The sequence below is a fragment of the Artemia franciscana genome, chromosome 21, assembly GCF_032884065.1.
Source record: "Artemia franciscana chromosome 21, ASM3288406v1, whole genome shotgun sequence".
NCBI lineage: Eukaryota > Metazoa > Arthropoda > Branchiopoda > Anostraca > Artemiidae > Artemia > Artemia franciscana.
This window is the reverse complement of record NC_088883.1, coordinates 32,832,832-32,854,963: the sequence shown is the minus strand read 5'-3', so window position 1 is coordinate 32,854,963 and position 22,132 is coordinate 32,832,832. Positions and strand designations below refer to the sequence as shown.

The following is a 22,132-nucleotide window of genomic DNA, read 5'->3' as shown; positions in this document are numbered from 1 at the left end:
CACTTACTGCGGTTACTGCCGGCAGTAACTATTCTCGTTCCCAGTGGGTTGGGCAGTAACCATTTTCTCGCTAGGAACGGAAATAGTAACCATTCGGTTACTACAGTAAGTCCCTGGAACACACCCTAGACCTTTTAGGGATTTCAATTTTCTATTCTGTCAATTAAAACCTTTGAACTTCGAAGTAGAGCTGTAGAAGTCATAAATTATTGTATTGGTCCTCTTATTAATGGAGGATCTGTTTATAGAAGTTAAATTAGATGATGAAGCCTATTATGAGGTACTTTGAAATTTTTAGTGGTTTGTTAAAATAAGGCCCTTGCAGTATAGGCTATTTCTGAACCCATGTAGCCTATAAGCAAGGCTAAAGATAACATTTTAATTTGCTGAGTTTCTAAGCTCATTTAAAATACGGCTAAGATTCTGGCAAAATTCTAGATGGAAGGTCTTTTGCTACCTTGGAGCTAAAACAAGTTATGAGTATGAATAACCTATCAGGAATAAATAAGGCACCAAAATTTTGCTGAGGTGTTTTCAACATTCTGTCTCTAGATTACCTCTTCTCTCTTTCTTAGGCTCAGAGGATTGCATATGCATTGAAGACTGTGCTTCTAGGTTTTATAGAAAAAAATGTGCTTTTTCTCCAATTTGCTTTGATTTTACCCTTGGCTACCTTTCATTGACTGTAGGATTTAGAAACACAGTTCCACTAATTTAAGTAGGATTTGAAGTTATATGCCTCTATAATTTTTCCATAGGCCTATTTGATATTGTTTTCTGAACTCTTCAAAGCATTTCAGTCAGGATTAAACATGGTTTTGAGGTTTGAAACACATTTTTTGTACCTCATTTAGGTAGTCAACATATCTAATGGCTATTGTTCAGAAAGGAACAGGCCAACAAATAAAATTAGTAGGCCTAGGCTAGGTAAATATTTTGCTGTTCATATTTTTGCATTGCTTTGCAGCATAGTTTCCAGTTTAGATAGCTTGTGATGAAACTAAGCATTTACTGACAAACTTTCCATGGAAAATATTCAATAGAGTTGAAATTTTCTTGGGTATTTTTATTCTGGGGGAATTTTTCAGGGGAAAACTGCAGTAGCAACTTTCTATTGAGGGGAGGGGGGCAGGGAGTGGTTTCAAGGGAAAATTTAAGCTTAGGTAAGATTCTGCCATGACCTGAAAAATAATTATAAGTTAATTTAAAAAAACAGTTGTTTCTTCAATTGAAAGTATGTTCAGGAGGGTTTTTCAGGTAGAATTGTCTATAAGAAATTTTCTGGGGGAGTTTGCAGCAAGGATAGAATTATTAAGGGTAAGTTCATGGGGGGAGAGGGATTTTAAATAGAAGGAGAATGGATTTCCTGGGATTATTTGAAAAATGATGAGAAATTAAACAAACATTCTTGAAACATAAGGGTCATTTAATTAGTATCAGAACCTTTTTTAAAAGTACTGAAAAACTTCTTTTTAAAGTATTGAAGAAGGGGAAGCTCTACCCCCTCCCTTATATTCAGAATACTTTCAGTTCATTTTAATGGTGCTCCTTACTTTCAGTAGAAAAAAACTTGGTCTTTTTTATTTAATAACAAAGAAGATTGATACTATCACAAGATTCAACACAATAAAGAAATGTGTAACCACTGCTTTAAATCAAACTGGCAATAAGATGAATCCTGTACCCAGTTCATATATTTGGATATTTTGTACATGGTCAGATTCTTCTTGATCTGTCCAAATCAATTGACAAGGTTTGTTGTGAATTCCTCATAATCAAACTGAAGGCTGCAGATGTCTATGAATGTGTTGTACAGTGGATTATGGGCTTTCTCTCTGAATTTCACAGAGTGTCAGAGTTTTTGATTCACAAGGAACTCCTCATTATTCTTCTCCCACAACTGTATTAAGTGGCATGCCCCAGGGCACTATTCTTGGACCAACACTTTTCAACTTCTATGTTAACAATCTACCAACCCTTCTTTCAAATCTTGTTACCCTTTAAAAGCAGCTACTCCCTCCGATCAGCAATCAATTCAAACAGATCTTGATAGTCTAGAAAGATGGGCTAACATGTGGCTTCTGACTTTCAATGTTGACAAATGCCATGTAATTCATTTTAGCAAAAATAACAAGCATCATAAGTATTTCCTTCAAGACAACTTCCTTTCTGTTGTTTCCAATGAAAGAGATCTTGGGGTTATTGTAGATCACCAATTAAAGTTTAGCAGCCATGCTAAGTTTGTTTCATCTTCTGCAAATAAAACCCTCGGTATCATAAAAAGAACCATCTCCAGCCACCCTAGAGACACCCTAGAGTTCTTATGAAGTTATATGAGGTGCTTGTACGTCCACGCCTGGAGGTTGGAATGTCATTGACAGCCCCTTTCTTCAAAAAAAAAAGATTGGAAGTTGCTTGAGGATGTCCAGCGTTGTGCCACTAAGATGGTTACCAACATGAATAAATTTCCATACAAAGAAAGACTACGTCGTTTGAAGCTGCCGACGCTGACATACCAACGGAAAAGGGATGACATTATTTTAACCAAAAAAATCCTCTCTAAAAATACCCTTCCCGGTCTCTTTGCACAGCCCTTGCTTTCTGGTACTAGAGGACATTTTTTGAAGCTCTCCATGCAGCGTTCCACGAGTAGACATAGAAGCCACTTCTTCAGCCAAAGAATCATCAATAGGTGGAACCAGCTCTCTGAAGAAACAGTTTCTGCTACTTCAATTGACATGTTCAAGTCCCACCTTGATAGGGAATGGCTCTGCCAGGAGTTCCTTTACAATTGGAAAGCTGCAGAGTCCTCCACAAGAGTCTAATCTAACAGACACAATCTACACCAAACGAATTCTTTTTTTTTTCTCATGGAGCATCACAAGGATGGATAATCCTTATATCGCTCCAAGCTGCCATTTAAGGTAATTTAATTGAACATCTTGAGGTCAATAACATCCTCTCCTCATCACAACATGGATCAGATCTGGTAGAACTGTGGACACTAAACTTATCCAAACATATGAATTGGTGACTACACTGCTGGATTAGGGTATTCCTGTCAACATGATTCTTCTTGATCTGTTCAAAACAATTGACAAGGTTTGTTGTGAATTCCTCATAATCAAGCTGAAGGCTGTAGATGTCAATGAAGGTGTTGTACAATGGATTGGCTTCCTCTCTGAAAGATCACAGAGTGTCAGAGTTTTTGATTCACAAGGAACTCCTCATTATTCTTCTCCCACAACTGTATGAAGTGGCATGCCCCAGGGCACTATTCTTGCACCAACACTTTTCAACTTCTATGTTAACAATCTACCAACCCTTCTTTCAAATCTTGTTACCCTTTATGCTGATGACTCAAAACTAGTTGGAAAAGCAGCTACTCCCTCTGACCAGCAATCAATTCAAACAGATCTTGACAGTCTAGGAAGATGGGCAAATAAGTGGCTCCTTACTTTTAATATTGACAAATGACATGTCATCCATTTTGGCAAACACAACAAGCATCATAAGTATTTCCTTCAAGGCAACTTCCTTTTTGCTGTTTCTGATGAAAGAGATCTTAAAAATGAAAGTTTTAGTAGCCATGCTAAGTCTGTTTCATCTTCTGCAAATAAATCCCTTGGTATCATAAAAAGAACCATCTCCAGCCAACACCCAAGAGTTCTTATGAAGTTATATAAGGCACTTGTACAACCATGTCTGGAGGTCAGAATGTCATTGGTAGCCCCTTTTTTCAAAAAAGATAAGAAGTTGCTTGAGGATGTCCAGCATCATGCCACTAAGATGGTTAGCAGCATGAATAAATTTCCCTACAAAGAAAGACTACATTGTTTGAGGCTGCCAACACTGACATACCAAAGGAAAAGGGGTGAAATTATTTTAATAAAAAAAAAATCCTTTCTAAACACACCCTTCCTAGTCTCTTTGCACAGCCCTTGTATTCTGGTACTAGAGGACATTTAATGAAGCTCCCCTTGCAGCACTCCACAAGGAGAAATAGAAGTCATTTATTCAGCCAAAGAGTCATCAATCTGTAGAATCAACTGTCTAAGGAAACAGTTTCTGCAACTCTAACTGATACTTTCAAGTCCCACCTTGATAAGGAATGGCTCTGCTAGGAGTTCCTTTAAACGAATTTTTTTTTCATCACTGGAGCATCACAAGCATGGAAAATCCTTATATCACTCCAAGCTGTGGTTTAAGGTAAGGTAATAGTATAGATCTGGCAGAAGTATATGCAATGCAGACCTTTTTTGTACTAAGTTTATGCCCTGATTTTCTGTTTTACACATATTTGTTCAAGGAGCATCAAACTGAAGTAAAGTACTGTATTCTAATAGGCCTAGTGGCTTCACCAAAAATTTATAAGCAGTGAAAAAGAGGCAAGATGAAAGCAACTAAAGAGTTTTGATTGCTCGAGGACACCATTTCCAGATCTTGATCAAATGAAAGGCTATGAAGTTTGAAGTCTCTTAATGAAACTCTCTGATCTATAATATATGCATTTGAATTTATCTCAATATACTTTGTATAGTACTTGGCTAGAAAACCATTGCATAAACATTTTTTAACCCTAGACATTTACCTTGATTGGTATTCATGAAGTTTTTAACTTCCCAATTAGTTAATCAGGTATTTAACCCCTCATGAACTGTTATTAGACCTTGGGAAAATTCTGAATTTTATCCAAGTGATCCATTAGTTCTATCATTGAAAAAAATGGTTTATTAGAAACATTGCTAAAAAAAAAACCCACTGATTTCTTTGGTTTTCCTTGGCCAGTGATCAATTCAATCTGACTTTGTAGATATGGAAAGGATTGTCATGCATGGGAGGGGGGGCAATGTTTTAGTCACATGAAAAAAAAATAAGTCAGTAAAATAGTAAAGCAAAGCACCATGGAGTCAGTTTTACTGACTCCTGCCATAGGTTTACAGATGTTGCCATAATTTTCCATTTGGTTAGATAAAGAGCATTAGCGTAGTGGCATGATATGTACTGAAATCTAAATCTCAGGTGGTAAATGTAGCAGTTTTGCTGACTTGTGGAGTGATTTATATATTGTATCTGAAATGGACATTGTACTAGTTGTTGACAAAAACAGTTGGTAAAAATGACCAGCCATTCAGTAAAATCCCTTGCCCCCCCCAAACGTTTTGACTAGTAACAACCTTGGAAATACGTAATTGGATTCTTTTATTGCTGCACATTGGACTCCAGACTCTTCTAAATCTTCTGAAGGTCTCCTACTTTTATGCTGATACATTCCACAAGCAGATGTATAAAGTCCTGCAGCAACTTTGGACCAAAATGCTTGCAGTACTATTAATTGTTTTGTTCTTGAAGTAAATGCTCTGATATCTGAATTGAAAAGTAGACAGCTGTTACAGATGGCTGTATCAATGAGCAAGCAAAAAAATTTCATGTGCCATTTCTGTATCCAAAGTTGTGTTTGACACATCTCTGTCAGCATGACAGGGCAACCCTTTTAATTAGACTTTGATCAATGCTCCAACAAACAGAAAACCTTTCAGTTTGAGCAAACTCATGAGGACCAGACTTTGGAAATAGTGATCCCCCTACAGATCTTGTATAATTAAATTGCTCACAAAAGAAGAAGCTGTAGAACTCTGTTTCATGCCATTCTAAGGTCTGGCTATATGTTGTTGTCTGAAAGAGTTCAATTTCCTTAATAAACTTCAAAATTATGTATAAGACCTGAGAGACCTACTTTTATAAACACCTGTATTTCCCATTTAGTTGGTTTCTTTGGCAGATACTGCTGCAAGGCACTCCTTCCCTTAGAATGAATCATTTGATCATCTGTCAAATGGTGTTCTTTGGGAGTAACTTCATGAATATTTAAGTGAAGGTAACCTGAAAGAAGTGGCTTGATTTTGTTCCCTTGCTCCTTGAGTTTCTTAGCTTTATTATTGTCACAAAAATGAAGAAACCATTTAATTCTGTCAAACACCTGTCTGCCCATTGTATCAGTAATTTGAGAGTATCTTGTAATTGCTTCCCAGTGCTCTGATAGTATAGAATTTGCCACACCTAAAAGTAAAACAATGCTTGCAATTCATGTGAGAGGAAGGTTGAATCCTTCAGTTTCATATACAAAAATATTGCTTTGTTCAACATTGAGTGGAAGATGCTCATTGTCAAAGAACTTTTGCATATGCCACAGTGGAGCTTATAAGATTCTGAAAGTGGGCAATAAGTGATACCTTTCCAAGGGATGTACACCATTTGACTAATGGAAAAAAATAGCATGTAAGCCTATATAAAAAGGTACTATCCAATCTCCCTATAAATACAAATATTTTTGCCATCTAGTTGGATAATTTGGCAATCTCTATAGCAATACTCAAATTTGTCAGCTAGTTCACAAGAAAATTTGCCCCAGAAAACTATTCCTTTTCTAACTAGTTGACAAGTAATTTTCCCCCAGAAACACTGTCTTTCCAACTAGCTAGAGACAAACATTGCCACAGAAACACTTTTATTAACCATCTAGTTGGCAAGTAACTCTTCCCAAGAAATGTTTTTATTAACCACCTAGCTGATGAAAAACTTTGACCCAAAAAAATATTTCCTTTTCCAACTAGCTGGAAAAAGTTGTTGCCCCAGAAACAATTCTGTTAACTATCTAGTTTGCAAACAACAATGCCGCAGAAACTCTTTTGTTAACCATCTAGTGAACTTTTCTGTTTTGCATTTTATTAGCATAAATGCTATATGTTGCTTTATTCATCTGTCTGTTTCTCTACTCTCTACTCTATATTCTCTACTTTTTCTCTACTGTTTCTATATTCTCTACTCTCTTTCTTTGTCTTTTATTAATTTCTCATATGAGTATGCCATCTAAAATGAAATAAAACATTTTTTCTGTCTCCTTTGTAGCTTTAAGACAATTCCACCCTAAAAAAGGAGAAAAAAACCTACTCAGTTGTTCATTTCATATAGTTTTATATGTATTAAAATTCAGTATTTTTGAACCAACATGGCCTTTTTTGTATTTTAACAAGTAGTATTCAAAACATAGTTTTTTAAACCTTTTAAGTCTAGTGCTCTTCTGATTTTTTTTTTTTTTTTTTTTTTTTTTTTTTTTTTTTACAGGATGATAAATCACAAGTATCAAATGAATAAAAAAAACGTCTCATTTTTTTTCTAATTTACTAGCTTAAACATTGCTTACATTTTTACTTCTTTCCATGTTCCATCCATTCAATGACACACTGGTTAGCCATTTGCTCATTGGGTTTTCAGAAAACATTAGTTTACTGCACCATCTTTTCTCTGTCCAATGGCAGTTTCAAAAGTTAATAATTTCTAGTCATAGATGTTAATCCATCCATTCAAAGTAGCTGCTGTCCTTCATTGAATCTAAAAAGCTTTGTGTTAATCACATTTTCAATAGATTAGGGTATGTCATTTACATATACACAAGTTAAAACAAAAATATCCTGATCTAAATAATCCTGAGTCGGAGGGGTGTGATTTTGAAAAAAAAAAATTATTTGGCCTGTGTAAAATTTTCCTTTTCAATTGTTCTTTATTTTTTTAGGCTTTCTTAACAGATGTTACTGATACAGAAATTGTAGTTACATTTGAAAATCTGTAAGTATTACTTTCAGTATTTAGTTTATTAGGTTATATTAGAAGATTTTTAGTTCAAAAATATCTCCCTAGGAGATATTAGTTGTTTTATCTAACTTTACTTTAGATATTTTTAATTATATATCTCTTTTGGAAACACGTAGTTTTTTAGGAGATTTTTATGTTATATTTAGGTTATTACATTATACTAGGTTTGTTTGGAGATTGAATCAATATTATGGCACTTGGTATTTACCAAGTGACAAATAGCAATTGCAACTTCTGTTGGTCTGTCTGTCCTGGTTTTGCTAGTTTTGGGCACTTCTAGATAAGCTAGGATGATGAAATTTAGCTGGTGTATCAGGGACCAGACTAGATTAAATTAGAAATAATTGTTAATTTGGAAAATTGGAAATCATGAGGTATTTTTAACCTATGAATGGGTAATCAGATCTTAATGAAATTTGATATTTAGAAGGACCTAGTGTCTCGGGGCTCCTGACCAGATCCGGTGACATTGGGGAGACTTGGAGTGGGAAACAGCAAATCTTGGGAAAATGCTTAGAGTGAAGACATTGGAATGAAACTTGGTGGGAAGAACAAGCACATGTCCCAGATACAATATTGACATAACCGTACTGGATCTGCTCTTTTTGGGGGAGTTGGAGGGATTTGCTAATTTGGGCACTTCCAGATAAGCTTGGACACTGAAAGCTGGCAGGCATATCAGGGACCAGACTAGATTAAATTAAAAATAGTTCCTTCACTGATTCAACTATCTGGGGCGGGGGGGGGAGCAAGCAAACAAGATAGTTGAGAAGAATTTTATTTGCCAATAAAACAAATGATTGTTCTTCTTAAGTATGACTTGTGGTCTTGAGGTATGGATCTTGCTTAGGGTTTGAGAGGATTCAGGTTCAAATCCTGGACCACCGCAATTTATACATGAAGAAGAATCAAACTATATATATGACCAATATAGTTATGACTGAAAGTTGGTAGGCATATCAGAGACCTGGCCAAATTAAATTAGAAATAGTTGCTTCCCCGTTAATTCAGAAAAAAATAGAAAAAATGAGGTATTTTTAACTTACAAATGGTTTATCAGATCTTAATGGAATTTGATATTTAGAAGGACCTTGTAGAGAGATCGTAATGAAACTTGGTGGGAAGAAGCTTTTGGCTCTTCTGACATCATCACAAGTGCCATATGAGCTCTTGGCTCTCGTTCTGATTAAATAAAAAAAAATAGTTTTTTTGTAACTGAAAGTAAAGAGCAACATTAAAGCTTAAAACTAACAGAAATTACTCCGTGTATGAAAGGAGCTGTTCTCTTCTCAATGCCCCACTCTTTACACTAAAGTTTAACTCTTTCTGTCAATTCTACTTTATTAAACACTAAGTGTGCAAAGTTCCATATTTTTGTAGATAGGAGCTCAAAACTACTACAATAGGGTTCTCTGATACGCTGAATGTGATGGTGTGATTTTCGTTAAAATTCTGTGACTTTTAGGGGTTCCCCCCCTATTTTACAAAGGCAAATTTTCTCTGGCTTGTAACTTTTCATAAGTAAGACTAGATTTGATGAAATCTATAGATTTAAAATCAGCATAAAAATCCAATTCTTTTGATGTATCTTTTAGTATGGTATCAAAATTTCGTTTTTTAGAGTTTTGTTTACTATTGAGCTGGGTTGCTCCTTACTACAGTTCATTACCACAAACTGTTTGATTTTTGAATCATTTTCACTGTGAAATTCAGCATTTTGTTTAAAATGTCAGCATTATGTTGTCTCTTTCATTCAAATAAATTTATTACTTGAACTATCCACAGCTGAGTAGTCAAATATCCATTATTACTTGCTTTACTGCCTTCAAATGAAATGGGTCAGCTGAAAATAAGTAAATGATTGCTTGATATCCTTACTTTTACCTTAAAGTAATGTGGCATTTGGGGAATCACCCTATCTTGTCCATTATAAACCTGTTTAGAATTGATTGGGTGGTCTTGACATAACTCGTAGAGCTTAATTAAGAAATCCAAATAAATGATAGAAAACCAACATCTGTTTATCCAAAATCTTGGGACTATTGGCTTATTATTTGTTAATGAGGGAGATACAAAGGGGAAGTGGATGCTTAGGCAAGTGGCTTCTTCAGCTTTTGAAGCTTTGACCTATCCAATGTAAAAATCGTGTGTACATACCTGGCTGTAGTTATGGATTTTGTATTTATATCAGAACGAATTCAAAGCGTGTTCAAAAAGTGTGCTTCAATCCTGCTTTCTAGGACTAATGAGAGGACATTTGAGATTGCAAGGGCCCGTTCTGTAGATGAACAATGACAGATTGCCAAAGATTGCCCTTCTCAGCCAATCATCTAAGACTAAACAGAAAGCGAGTTGTCTGCAGTTGGGGTGGTATGATGTCATAAAGACAGATTTAAGGGAATGGGAACTTTCTGGGACGGTTTAAAGAGGGAGTCTTTTAATAGATTGGGATGGAGGAGTGTTTGTAGCTGTGTTGGTCTCAGGTGGCTCAGTGATGTGGTGAGTTGTTAGTAGTAGTATAAAAATTGGCAAAATTTACTGTTTTTTGTCTTTTCTTTTAAAATGACTTACTAACAACTGAGGTGAGTTGTTAGTAGCAATAGTGGTAGTTTCTAATTAGCCATGAGCCACACGTGTTGCATGTGCAGGAAGTGCCTTTGATAAGTTAATAAACATTTGGAGAGGTGTCACATTTTCTTTGAAGCTGAAATTGAGGCTCTTTAAGAGTAATGTCCTTTCAGGGCTAATGTATCGTTCTGAAAGCTGGGTGGTGACCAAACAGCTTGAGAAAAGAATCCAAAGTAGTTCTGAAAATAATTGTCTTCAATGGATTATCAGAATTGACTGGATGGACAAAATTACCAACTCATTCTTCAGAGAGAAGACTAAGCAACCACTCGTTATTGATAAATCATAAGCAGTCAGTGGCAATTTTGGGGACACATGGTTAGAATGGGCAGTAATTGTCTGCCTGATGATGTTTGGTCTTGACTCCTCCAGGAGTTCTATGGTGAAGATGACAGAAAGCTACACTTGGATGATGCCTAGAAAAAGAGGCAGTGCTCTCAAGAACATATCTTGATGATCTTTGGCCGAAGGTGCTGGAGAGGTCATCATAGAGAGGCATTGTTGCCAACCGGCGTGGGAAGTCCTAAGTAAATAAATAATTAGGCATAATGCTTCATGTGCATTGCTGTATGCACTTCTTACACATTAGATTATTGGATCTCAGAGAATTATGAGTAATAACTTTATTTGGCCATAAAGAAAGGCATAGTTTACAAAATGCTGAATTACGCAGTGCAATCAATTCAGAAATAGGAAAATTTACTCCATTTTGGGTACAATCCTGATCTTTTGAAAACCACAATTTCCATGTTTCCAATTCATCACTAGTTATAATATTTTAAATGCTTGAGTAGAATATGCTTTTGGGTCATTCATGAATGTTTTTTGCATAGCTTTTTGGTTTTACAGGAATACAAAATTTGGACTTTTTATATCATGGAAAACAAATACTACAGCTTGGTTTACTTAGAAAATCTCCACACAAAATCTTCCTTGTTAACTCAAAAATCACTTTTCTTATTGATAAATGAGGAATACAAAAAAAATAATACTAACGCAAAGATGTTGGAACAAATTGTACTAATTATGGTACTTGGTATTAACCAAGTGACATATAGCAATCGCAAATTCTGTCAGTCTGTCGGTCCTGGTTTTGCTACTTATGGCACTTCCAGGTAAGCTAGGACGATGAAATTTGGTAGGTGTATCAGGGACCGCACCAGATTAAATTTGAAGTATTTTATTTTTCCCGATTTGACCATCTGGGGGAGTGGGGGCCCATTAATTTGGAAAATATAGAAAAAATTAAGTATTTTAACTTATGAACGGTTGATCAGATCTTAATGAAATTTGATGTTTGGAAGGATATCGTGTCTGATAGCTGTTATTTTATATCCCGACCGGGTGTGGTGACATTGGAGGGGAGTTGGGAAGGAGAAACCTAAAATCTTAGGAAAACACTTAGAGTGGAGGGATCGGGAGGAAACTTGGGGGGGGGGAATAAGCACAAGTCCTAGATACTTGATTGACGTAACCCTAACGGATCCGCTCTCTTTGGGGTAATTTGGGGGGGAGGTCAATTCTGAAAAATTAGAAAAGATGAGGTATTTTTAATTTACAAACGGGCGATCAGATCTCAATGAAATTTGATATTTAGAAAGATATTGTGTCTCAAAGCTCTTATTTTAAATCCCGACCGGATCTGCTGATATTGGGGGGGGGGACCTAAAATCATAGAAAACGCTTAGACTGGAGGGATCGAGATGAAACGTGGTGGGAAAAATAAGCAGAAGTCTTAGATACGTGATTTACATAATTGGAACGGAGCCGCTCTATTGGGGAGGGGGGGGGTAATTCTGAAAAATTAGAAAAAATGACGTGTTTTTAACTTACGAAGGAGTGATCGGATCTTCATGAAACTTTAATTTAGAAGGACCTCGTAACTCAGATCTCTTATTCTAAATCTACACCGGATCCAGCGTCTTTGGGAAGGGGGGCAGAAATAGAAAATACTTAAAGCGGAGAGATCAGGATGAAACTGGATGGGAATAATAAAAACCTGTCTAAGATACGTGACTGACATAACCGGACCGGATATGCTCTCTTTGGTAGAGTTGGGGTGGGGGTAATTTGGAAAAATGAGGCATTTGTAACTTACAAAAGGGTGACCAGATTTTGATGAAATTGATATTTAGAAGGATATTGTTCTTTAAAGCTCTGATTTTAAATTCTGACCAGATCCTGTGACATTGGGGGGAGTTGGAGGGGGAAACCAGAATTCTTGGAAAACGTGAAAATTGGGGTGTTTTTATCTTCCGAACAGGTGATCCGATCTTAATGAAATTTGATATTTAAAAGGAATTCGTGTCTCAGAGCTCTTACTTCAAATCCTGACCAGATCTTTTGACATTGGGGAGGAGTTGGAGGGGAAAATCTTAGAAAACACTTGGTGTGGAGGAATCGGGATGAGAAACAAAACAACTTCTATCTGAAACCATACAGCGCAGGAGATGGCTCTTCAACTCCCCATAGCAGTGTTGGAATTCCTATTCTGGAATGGCTTTTTGCTGGGCTGTTACAGCCTTTTGAATCCTTTTGACTTTCCTAAAGAAGATCCCTTTAGGGGATTGTTTAACTTGGGGAAGAGATAAAGTCAAAGGACTCGAGCCAGGCGAATAAGGAGGCCGTGGAGCCACCGAAATATTTCACCAGCCATCAGCTCTTTTATTTAAAAATTTGGTCAATTGACTATAGGCTTCTGAGGATTTTTTTTTTTAATTTTTTTTTGATTTGAAAGCGTTTCTCTTATAAAAAGTTGTTTATAAAACTTAATTTAGCTATTATCTGACGTCAGTGGCGTATTTGCCCCCTCTCAAAAACTTTAGGATTTTTTGAAGAGCCTAATCTCTTGCTGCGGTTACCTTGATTCTTTATTTACAGTTTGTTAATCTATTTTAAGCACTTCGCAGCAATAATTTCCTTATCGCAACCAACACGTTGCTTTGATGAAACATAGATTCCCTTAATCCATCACCTTTAGCAGTAATTGCAGAATATTTACATTTAAGTACTACAATTTACAACGATTAACTTAGGGAAATTGAACGCTCCATACTGAAAGACTATTTGTTTGTATTTCTACACATAATGCCGTCTAGTAACCTTCCCATTGGCTTTTAACCTTCACAACCTTTTTTTGACCTTCACAAAGTCAAATCTGGCTCTTAACATGATGTTTATTAACTCTAAAGCTATTTATTAACTATAAACAACAAAATAGGCGATTATTTTCAAATGAAAAAAAAAGGAAAAAATGACTAAAAAGGAAATGATCTCTGTGTGCCATTGCCACAACAAACAACCGGATTCAATGTATGTCTGTACTTTAATTTAACATCAATCTGTTCCTTCTTTTCAAACCAATCTGGAAAATTTTTCTCCTGTCATTCAACTTCTTACGAAGTCCCGAAGTACCAAAAAAAAATTAATTATTATTGCCTTTTTGACATACAGCACAAAATAAAAATCTGATTTGCCCAGCTATTTTCCAAATATTTCATCATATATCTAATGGTAAATGTTAAATGGTAAGTTTTAGAAGCTTTGGTAAAGAATATCAGTAAAAATCTACACTGGTGCCACCTAGTTGCTCAGTGATGCGGCTGTACCAATATATTTAACATGCCATATTTATTCACTACAATAAATTTAAGATTAGTTGCAATCGAGTGCTTGGCACTGAAACCAATTCATTGTCATTAAGATACGTAGAGACGGTGTTGCTAAGCATTCTCTCTTAGACTTAGAGAGCTACTGTCATTATGCCACCATTGTGGATGGGAATAGTTGGTATATCTTGCCAATCGTGAGGTATTTTTAATGCTGCATTACTAGTGATTTATGGACTTCTTTCAGAGTCCTAAGCAAACTTTGTCATGTCTTATTGCTTTGGTGGAATTTAATTTTGTAGCCACGTCTCGTCTTTTTCAGAAAAACAGCAGTTGGAGTCTAAAAAACAATCTACTTTCGGCTTCATAAAAAAAAGTGGCTGGTCTATTTGCATCAAATATTCTTATTCCTCTTTCCAATTATAGTTCGAATTAACGGGACTGAAGGAGGTTTTCAGGTTAAAGTCAACCGTGCTAAACTTTATCATTCCGCCATAATAAACAAATAATCTACCGGAATAATATTGTTTCTTCATTTCCTGGTAGCTTGATGTTAAGTAGTTCACTTGTGTGAGGCTTTATTTTAACCCTTGCTAAACTGTTTCTTGTTTTATTTGCTGACTTGGCAGTACTGTTGCAGCTAAAGATGAGGTGTTGTGAAGTCATAGGGTCTCAACATTGGGTTCAAATATCGTTTATTGGATGGCATTTGACTTTGGTTGATGTATTCAGGCAAGTCGCCTAATATCTGTAGGAGCGAGTACCACAAGGATGGGAAATCTAGTGCATCAGCTCTTTTCAGACAATAATGGTGTCATTAATGAAGAGCTCAGCTATAATGCCTTACTTTTTTTTACATTAGCCCATTCCCTTTCTTCTGCTCCATCTTAACAGGGAGTTATTTTAATTTTCATCTAGTTTATATTTTGTCCTTTATGTTTCCTTGAGGAATATCCTCTTCAATTTCATTAGTAATGAAGATAGATGATCTTGGTTAGTGCTTCCTTATAGTTCTGCTAAAACTTGGCTTATTCTTTATCTTCTGCTTTTACCTTGAACTGTAACTTTGATGGATTCATTGCATCAGTATGTGTATTCTTATATTTTTACTGTTCTCATCAGTTTGACTGTTAGCTTGTGATATTTTATTTTTTAGCTGGCAACCGGATTTGGCGCCGAAGAAATTTGCATTCGCAAGGTCGCGCCTACCTCCTCTCAAAGATTCCATTGATGCTGCGCCTTCATATGCTGAAGGACAAGAAATTGAGGTTTATTCCAGGAAAAATGATAGAGAGTTATTTGGATGGTGGCGTGCTACTATTAAGGTAAGCTGGTTAATATATAGAAAATTAACTTTTTTTTATTTATCCCCTTCAGCCCCCTTTGGGTGTGGTTGGCTAACCAAGTGACAAGGTGCCCCACTTGACTCTTTGAAAAGAGTCATGTTGATTCTTTTTTCTTTTTTTTTTTTGCAATGAATAATGTCTGACGTGAAGGTCAAGTTTTTTTCGATATGATATATATATATATATATATATATATATATATATATATATATATATATATATATATATATATATTTATTTATTTATCATTTGCAAAACCCAAAATTAAGGGTTTTAACGAGTTTTCTCAGAATTCTGACCTACCCAGATTATTTTTTTTTTTTTTAATGCGTGAATATCCTAAGATACTAGGAGAGCTTTTTAAGATCCTAAGAACTTTGGAGAATTTCTAGATTCAAAAATTCTGGATTCAAAAATCGCTAAAAATCAGCTTAAAAGTTACTTTTAGGGAATTTTTTGACTCTATTTACACGATTAATGCGGGAACGGCTAAAAAACCCCTCTTTCAAGATATTGCCTCTAGTCCTGTAAATTCGTGAGTTAGCTCACCCTTAATTTTTCTCCAAAAATTGTGAGGTAAATAATTTTTTTTACATTTAGGGGCCTACATACCCCCAAGGGGCTTAGGGCACCCCTATTTTGCTCCAATCGAACGATTGAAAAATAAATGATTTTTATGGTAGGGTCCGAAACGGTCTTCCATATTTATTTTGTACAGGTGTGAGAATGTTAATTAATTGGAGCGGGAGATTGATATTTGGTACAGAGGAATTATTGTCTACTGTTAGATTAAAATAAGATTATTACATTGAGATTGGCCTGAGAGAAGAACCATTGGTGCTGCGCCTTCATATGCTGAAGGACAAGAAATTGAGGTTTATTCCAGGAAAAATGATCGAGAGTTATTTGGATGGTGGCGTGCTACTATTAAGGTAAGTTGGTTAATATATAGAAAATTAACTTTTTTTTATTTATCCCCTTCAACCTCCTTTGGGTGTTGTTGGCTAACCAAGTGACAAGGTGCCCCACTTGACTGGAAAAAGGTAAAACTAAATAATAATTATCCAAGCCATTTTTGATGTGTTTTTACTTAAATGCTAAGGTGCACTTATTTTTATTGTTAACTATTAATTTTTGACTTTAACTAAATGTTGACTTTTTTTTTTTTGCAATGAATAATGTTTGACGTGAAGGTCAAGTTCTTTCGATATGATATACAAAACAGCAAATGTAAAACAACCAAGTAGATATATATATATATACATATATATATATATACATATATATATATATATATATATATATATATATATATATATATATATATATATATATATATATATATATATATATATATATATATATATATATATCATTTTCAAAACCAAAAGTTAAGGGTTTTAACGAATTTTCTCATGACTTCTGACCTACCCAGATGTTTTTTTGTTTTTTTTTTAATGCGTGAATATCCTAAGCTACTAGGAGAGCTTTTTAAGATCCTAAGAACTTTGAAGAATTTTTAGGGGTATCTTAAACTAAATCAAAAGGCCCTAGGTGCATCCAGTTTATCAAAAGATAGATGTGCAACAGTTTAAGAACAGCTGAGGGTATTAAGTTGAAACTTTCAGGAGATGTTAAGGGGTATTTTTTAAAGTGGTTAGAAGGCTACAAGTTTCCCTTTCATGCCTTCTTTCCAAAAACTTTCGATTAGAATTTTGATTTAGCCATATTCTTCAAAATAGTCTAAAGTATAGTCTATATAGTCAAAATAGTCTAATAGTCAAATAATCTTATTGAGCCGTCAAGTAAATACACCATTAGTTCTATGGAAAGGAAGTCAGTTTTTTCTAGGAGTTGGTCAAAGCTGAAGCTATAATCGAAATTTACAGTTGAAAGTCTGCCTTAGTGGAACCCAAGCCCTCTATGGACCCGCCCATGTCTATGTAACACATCTATAGGACATGATGTCCAACCGTGTAGTTGGCTTACTTTTTTTTTAAAATTGGGAGTGCACATTATTGTTTATATTTAAGTTTTTGCTTAAATCTTTTAATCTTTGTAAAATAAAGCTGTAGTTGGCTAATTGTGTCTGTCTTTGTAGAATTGGTAGTGCATAGTATTGCTGATATTTAAGTTTGTGCTAAAAACTTCCATCTTTTAATTTTCGCGAAATAGAATTGCATATGTTTGTAAATATCTCCCTTTTTTATTTGCAGATAATCCGTGGTGAATTCTTTGTTGTGGAGCACATTGACTGGAAAGATGATATTGTGAACCGTACTGAAATTATATCAGTGGATAGAATCCGTGTACCAAATCCCAACCCCCCTTTAACAAAAGATGTATTTGTCAAATTTGAAGTTTCAGTCCCCATGGATTTGAGAGATTAGTAAGTATTTTTTTTTACTATACTTTTTTTCTCATAACATTTGTAGATGATCAATATTCAGCAAGGTGGTGTAACCCTAAAATGGCTTGGAAGTGTATGCATTCCATAACCTACCAACCATATTTGAACAAAGTCTAATTATTATTGAAAAAGACAGTGCCCTTCAATAGGGAATAATAAATGATGAAATTTTTTTATATTTTTCATTACGAAATTTATGATGAAGACTTTGACAAAAACGAAAAATTAAACGTTAATTAAGAACCAAACAAGGGTGATTTTCAAGAAGTGAAAAAAAAAAACAACAACTGATTATCAGCCTAAAGCCATAAATATATCCAGAAATCATACGGGCTATGCATGGCGTTCAACAAAAACTAAGAAAACGAAGAAAAAATTAAAGTGGAAGAAAAAGACGAAGCAAGTATATATATAAAAGAAAAAACTCTAATTTTCAAAGTAAAATGTAGCAAATGGAAAAGTACTTCAAAGGTTGATTGGTCTTTTATATATAGTTTTTTCATTCACTGGTTTTTGACCACTGAGGTAGGCTAAGTTAAAGTCTTTCCTGAAATATCTACTTTTTGTTTTTTATTTTTCTTACTTGATTCTTTTTTTTCGAACATGAGATATAGCCAGTGTGGTCTCAGGATGTATATATGGTGAAGAGTCCTTAAAGATTATAAAATGTGATTATACAAACAAGTAATAATTCACTTCGTTTTTATTTCGAGTGACAGGATTATAAAATTTATGTTCTAACCTCGTGATTCCCAACGTGGAGTGCAGGCCCTACCGGTGGTTCATGGTAATATTTTGGTGGGGCATGGACAGGACCTTCACCCTTTGGCCTACAATACTTTAGATTCTTAATTAAAAAAGAAAAAAATGTCGTTTCAATGTGCAAAACTTTTTATTCATAACTTTTATATCTAGAGGTGAATATAAAGGTGTAAAACCATCAGATTTTGTCATAATAGGGTTTTTCCCGCAATTACTTCAATATTTAGGGGTGAAAATAACATTGCAGTTAAGGCCACATCCAAAAGGGAGGGGGCTACCGAGTTCAAATCCCTCTTCCTCTCGTTTAAACCCCTCCGACCTGTAAAAAAATAAACAAATTTCATAATTTTTGTAAAGATTTTTTTTTGTAAATTCCCCCACATAAAATAAATCCTGGATACGTCCTTGAGTGTAGAGTTTTGGTAAATTCAAATGAAAATGAAAAACTTTAATATATTGAGGTTTCTTTTTATGGAGGTTCCGTTGCACTATGAAATTTGTAGTAACTTTATGCTTATAAATATTTCAAGTTAATAATTTTGGAATCTAACTGAAGTCTATTGAAATTAAACGCCTGGCTATTTACTTCACTACAGTCACTTCATTTATCTTTTCAGCGCAAAGAGAGAAGGTGTACATAAGGAATTTCAACTTATTATCGGTGCTGCCATCTGTAGATTTGTACCAGAAAGTGACTCTCTTGTTTGCATAGTAAGTTTTAAACAAATACATCGTCCGCCAGAGACAAACCCGTTTAGAAGTTGAAACCCCTATAAAAAAACAGCATTTATGTTGCTGTCAACCAACAAAAAGATAGATGAAGGAATAAAAGAAAATAGTGTGTGTCAACCTCACTCAATATGAGGTTTGAAAAACCCCTAAAAAGTCTCACAATTATCTTATCTCACTGGTAAGGGGGGGTGGCTTCATGGCGATGCTTCCGTGTCCATACTCAGCCATGAGGCCCAACCACCTCTAAATAAGCCTCGAATGAAGGAATCGAACCAATTGAGAGAGATACCTTGACAAAATCTTGAAAAATCCTAACATCGTTATAAATAAGCAAGACAACAAAGGTATAGAAAAACTAAGAGTTTATTAGCAAAGAAGAGAATTTCATTTAATTACTTTAAATTATTTTATTATAATTGAAAATCAGTATTTATTATTCACAATTTCAGAAATAAAAGATCAAATCTTGTTCTTGTAATGGCTGTAAGTGAAATTTCATTATTATTAAAGAAAAGCAAGCGGTTTATGCGGTTATAACTTTTGATGGGTATAACTGATCTTGATGAAACTTGTATATTTAAAATCAGCATTAAAATGCAATTCTTTTGATGTAACTATTGGTATCAAAATTCCATTTTTTAGGGTTTCGGTTACTATTGAGCCGGGTTGCTCCTTACTACAGTTCGTTACCACGAACTGTTTGATGGTAAGGCTGACACAATCCGACTTGAAAGAATCTGATAATATTATCAAAGAAATGAGGTATACACCCCTTTACTACGACTTAACATAATACAAGTAAGAATTAGCTAGGAACATATTAGATTTACATTCTATAAGCATGCAACAAGCTATAGCAAAGCTTTCACCCCAACTGAATCCCATTGGCATTGTATCTCTCTATTTAAAACATGTCGCCCTCCTTATCTGTCAAATGAGGAGAAAGTCAATATTTCCTATAATTTGTCACGCTCTCTCCTGATCTGTTACTCCTTGTTTTTGCAGCTTCCGTATGATGTTCTACTGCCTTTATCTTTGCGTCCGGATGATTTCGGGCTTATTTATTTGTGTCTTTATTGATAATTCAATTATATTTTCTTGATATATTTTAATTTAATTTATCAGCTTATTTCGTTAGAATTCGTTACTGATAAATCAGCAAAAACTCTTTTCTTTATTCATGCCCTGCTTATTTTTCTACCCCTTTTCTCGTTCGTTCACAGAGTTAACTTTTTGTCGCTTTTGGAGTGTTTATGTCTGAAAATCTGGGCTTTATTTTCTTTAAAAGTACTTGTCATAAACACTGACGATATAATTAATCAATAACTGTGTATGAATGACTATTTTTTTTTGTCTTCCTTTTTTTTTAAATCGACTATGTTTAGCTTTAATGAAACCCGTTTTCATTAGCACGAATAATTAATAAGCACTTTTTTCTTTTTTTTTCAATTCAGCAAAAGCTCTTTTCTTTATTCATACCTTGTTTATTTTTTGTACTTTTTTCTCGCTCATTCATATAATTGACTTTTTATTGCTTTTGGAGCGTTTATGTCTGAAAGTAGGGGCTTTGTTTTCTTTAAAAGCATTTGTCATAAACACTGACGATGTAACTAATAAGTAACTGTGTATGAATGGCTATTTTTTTGGTGTCTTACGTTTTTTTTTTAAATCAACTATTTCTAGCTTTAACGAAACAAACTATCATTAGAACGAGCAATTAATCTGCATGTTTTTTTTTTTTTTTTTTTTTTAAATTTAGCAAAGGCTCTTTTCTTTATTCATGCCCTGCTTATTTTTTGCACCTGTTTTACGGTCCTTTATGCAACTAACTTTTGTTGCTTTTTGGGGTATTTAATCCTAAAATCAGAAAATTTTTCCTTTAATATATTTTGTCTTTATATATGCATTAATGTATTTTATTAATAATATATCCTGACTGTATGATTGATAAATTATTATATATACGTATAATATTGACCGACTTTATTTTTACGTACCTTAAATATTGAAGATGATTGTTGGTTTTGTTCAGTTACTTATTCTTTACTGCATTCAATTGCTGTTTTGTTTTACTGTTTGTCCAGCACAGCTGCGCACGCTCTTCTGTCGCCTTAATCTATTCTGATGAGTGTTTACTTAAATAAAAACTAAAAAGAATTTTCCTTTTTTCTCATACCTACTTCATCGTTTGCATATTGCTTCTCTCCATATTTTTTTTCTATGCAAAATATATTTATAGATTTATTACAGATATAATACATGTAGACGAGATATATTTATATACAATATAAGATTGTTTAAGTGTTTGCTTATTTTTTAGTCTCGAGCCGATCGGTCTGAGAGAGCGGCTAACGATTTCAAAGATATGCATTTCGAATGTCTACGTGAACAGGTATTACAATTGAAGATTATTGAAGAGGAGTACTTGAAGAGTATTGAAGAGGAGGCCGTGCCCATGCAGTTAGAATCAACAAGCATTAGCTCAACAGCTGGGATAAGAACCTTTTCAACCTTGTTTTATGTCGCTTTCTCTAATAAACGGTTTGTAGAAAACGCCAAGTGTGTCGGGGCTAAAAGGCTCCCTGACTTGACAAACATGCAGAATATTAATGTACAATATTATTTCTGCCTTGTTGCCAGTTTTATTCAAGGCTTAAAACAAGCAAATAGCAAGGATGATCTTTGTTCCAAGCTAGTTTCAAACCTGATATTTTGAAAATATCCTAATTGGGAGATTTGCTTTAGACAAGGGGATTTCACGGTATTTTTTTTATTATTATTATTATTCAAGCTTGGTTTAACTATGCAACATTGAAAATGTGCACAAAACATGCAAATAGCAACATAAATACTCAGATCAAGATTGTTTCAAGCCTTGACAAAATTCTACAAAAGCCACTTTTGGCCATCCTGAAAAGGCACAAGAAATGTATCATCAGCCTCACAGCTTTACTCAATCTAAATTTATATAATTTATTGTATAATGCTATTTT

General features: G+C 34.5%; 1 protein-coding gene across 1 annotated transcript; it reads left to right on the top strand.

Annotated features, from left to right (window-relative positions):
• Window positions 1-138: 138 nt before the first annotated feature.
• LOC136040731 (fragile X messenger ribonucleoprotein 1 homolog) lies at window positions 139-21,855 on the top strand. Its single transcript, XM_065725036.1, has 6 exons — window positions 139-280; window positions 7,574-7,626; window positions 15,046-15,214; window positions 17,452-17,624; window positions 19,025-19,118; window positions 21,460-21,855. The coding sequence occupies exons 1-6, from the start codon at window positions 230-232 to the stop codon at window positions 21,853-21,855; spliced, it is 936 nt and encodes a 311-aa protein (XP_065581108.1). The 5' UTR covers window positions 139-229.
• The last annotated feature ends 277 nt before the right edge of the window (window positions 21,856-22,132 follow it).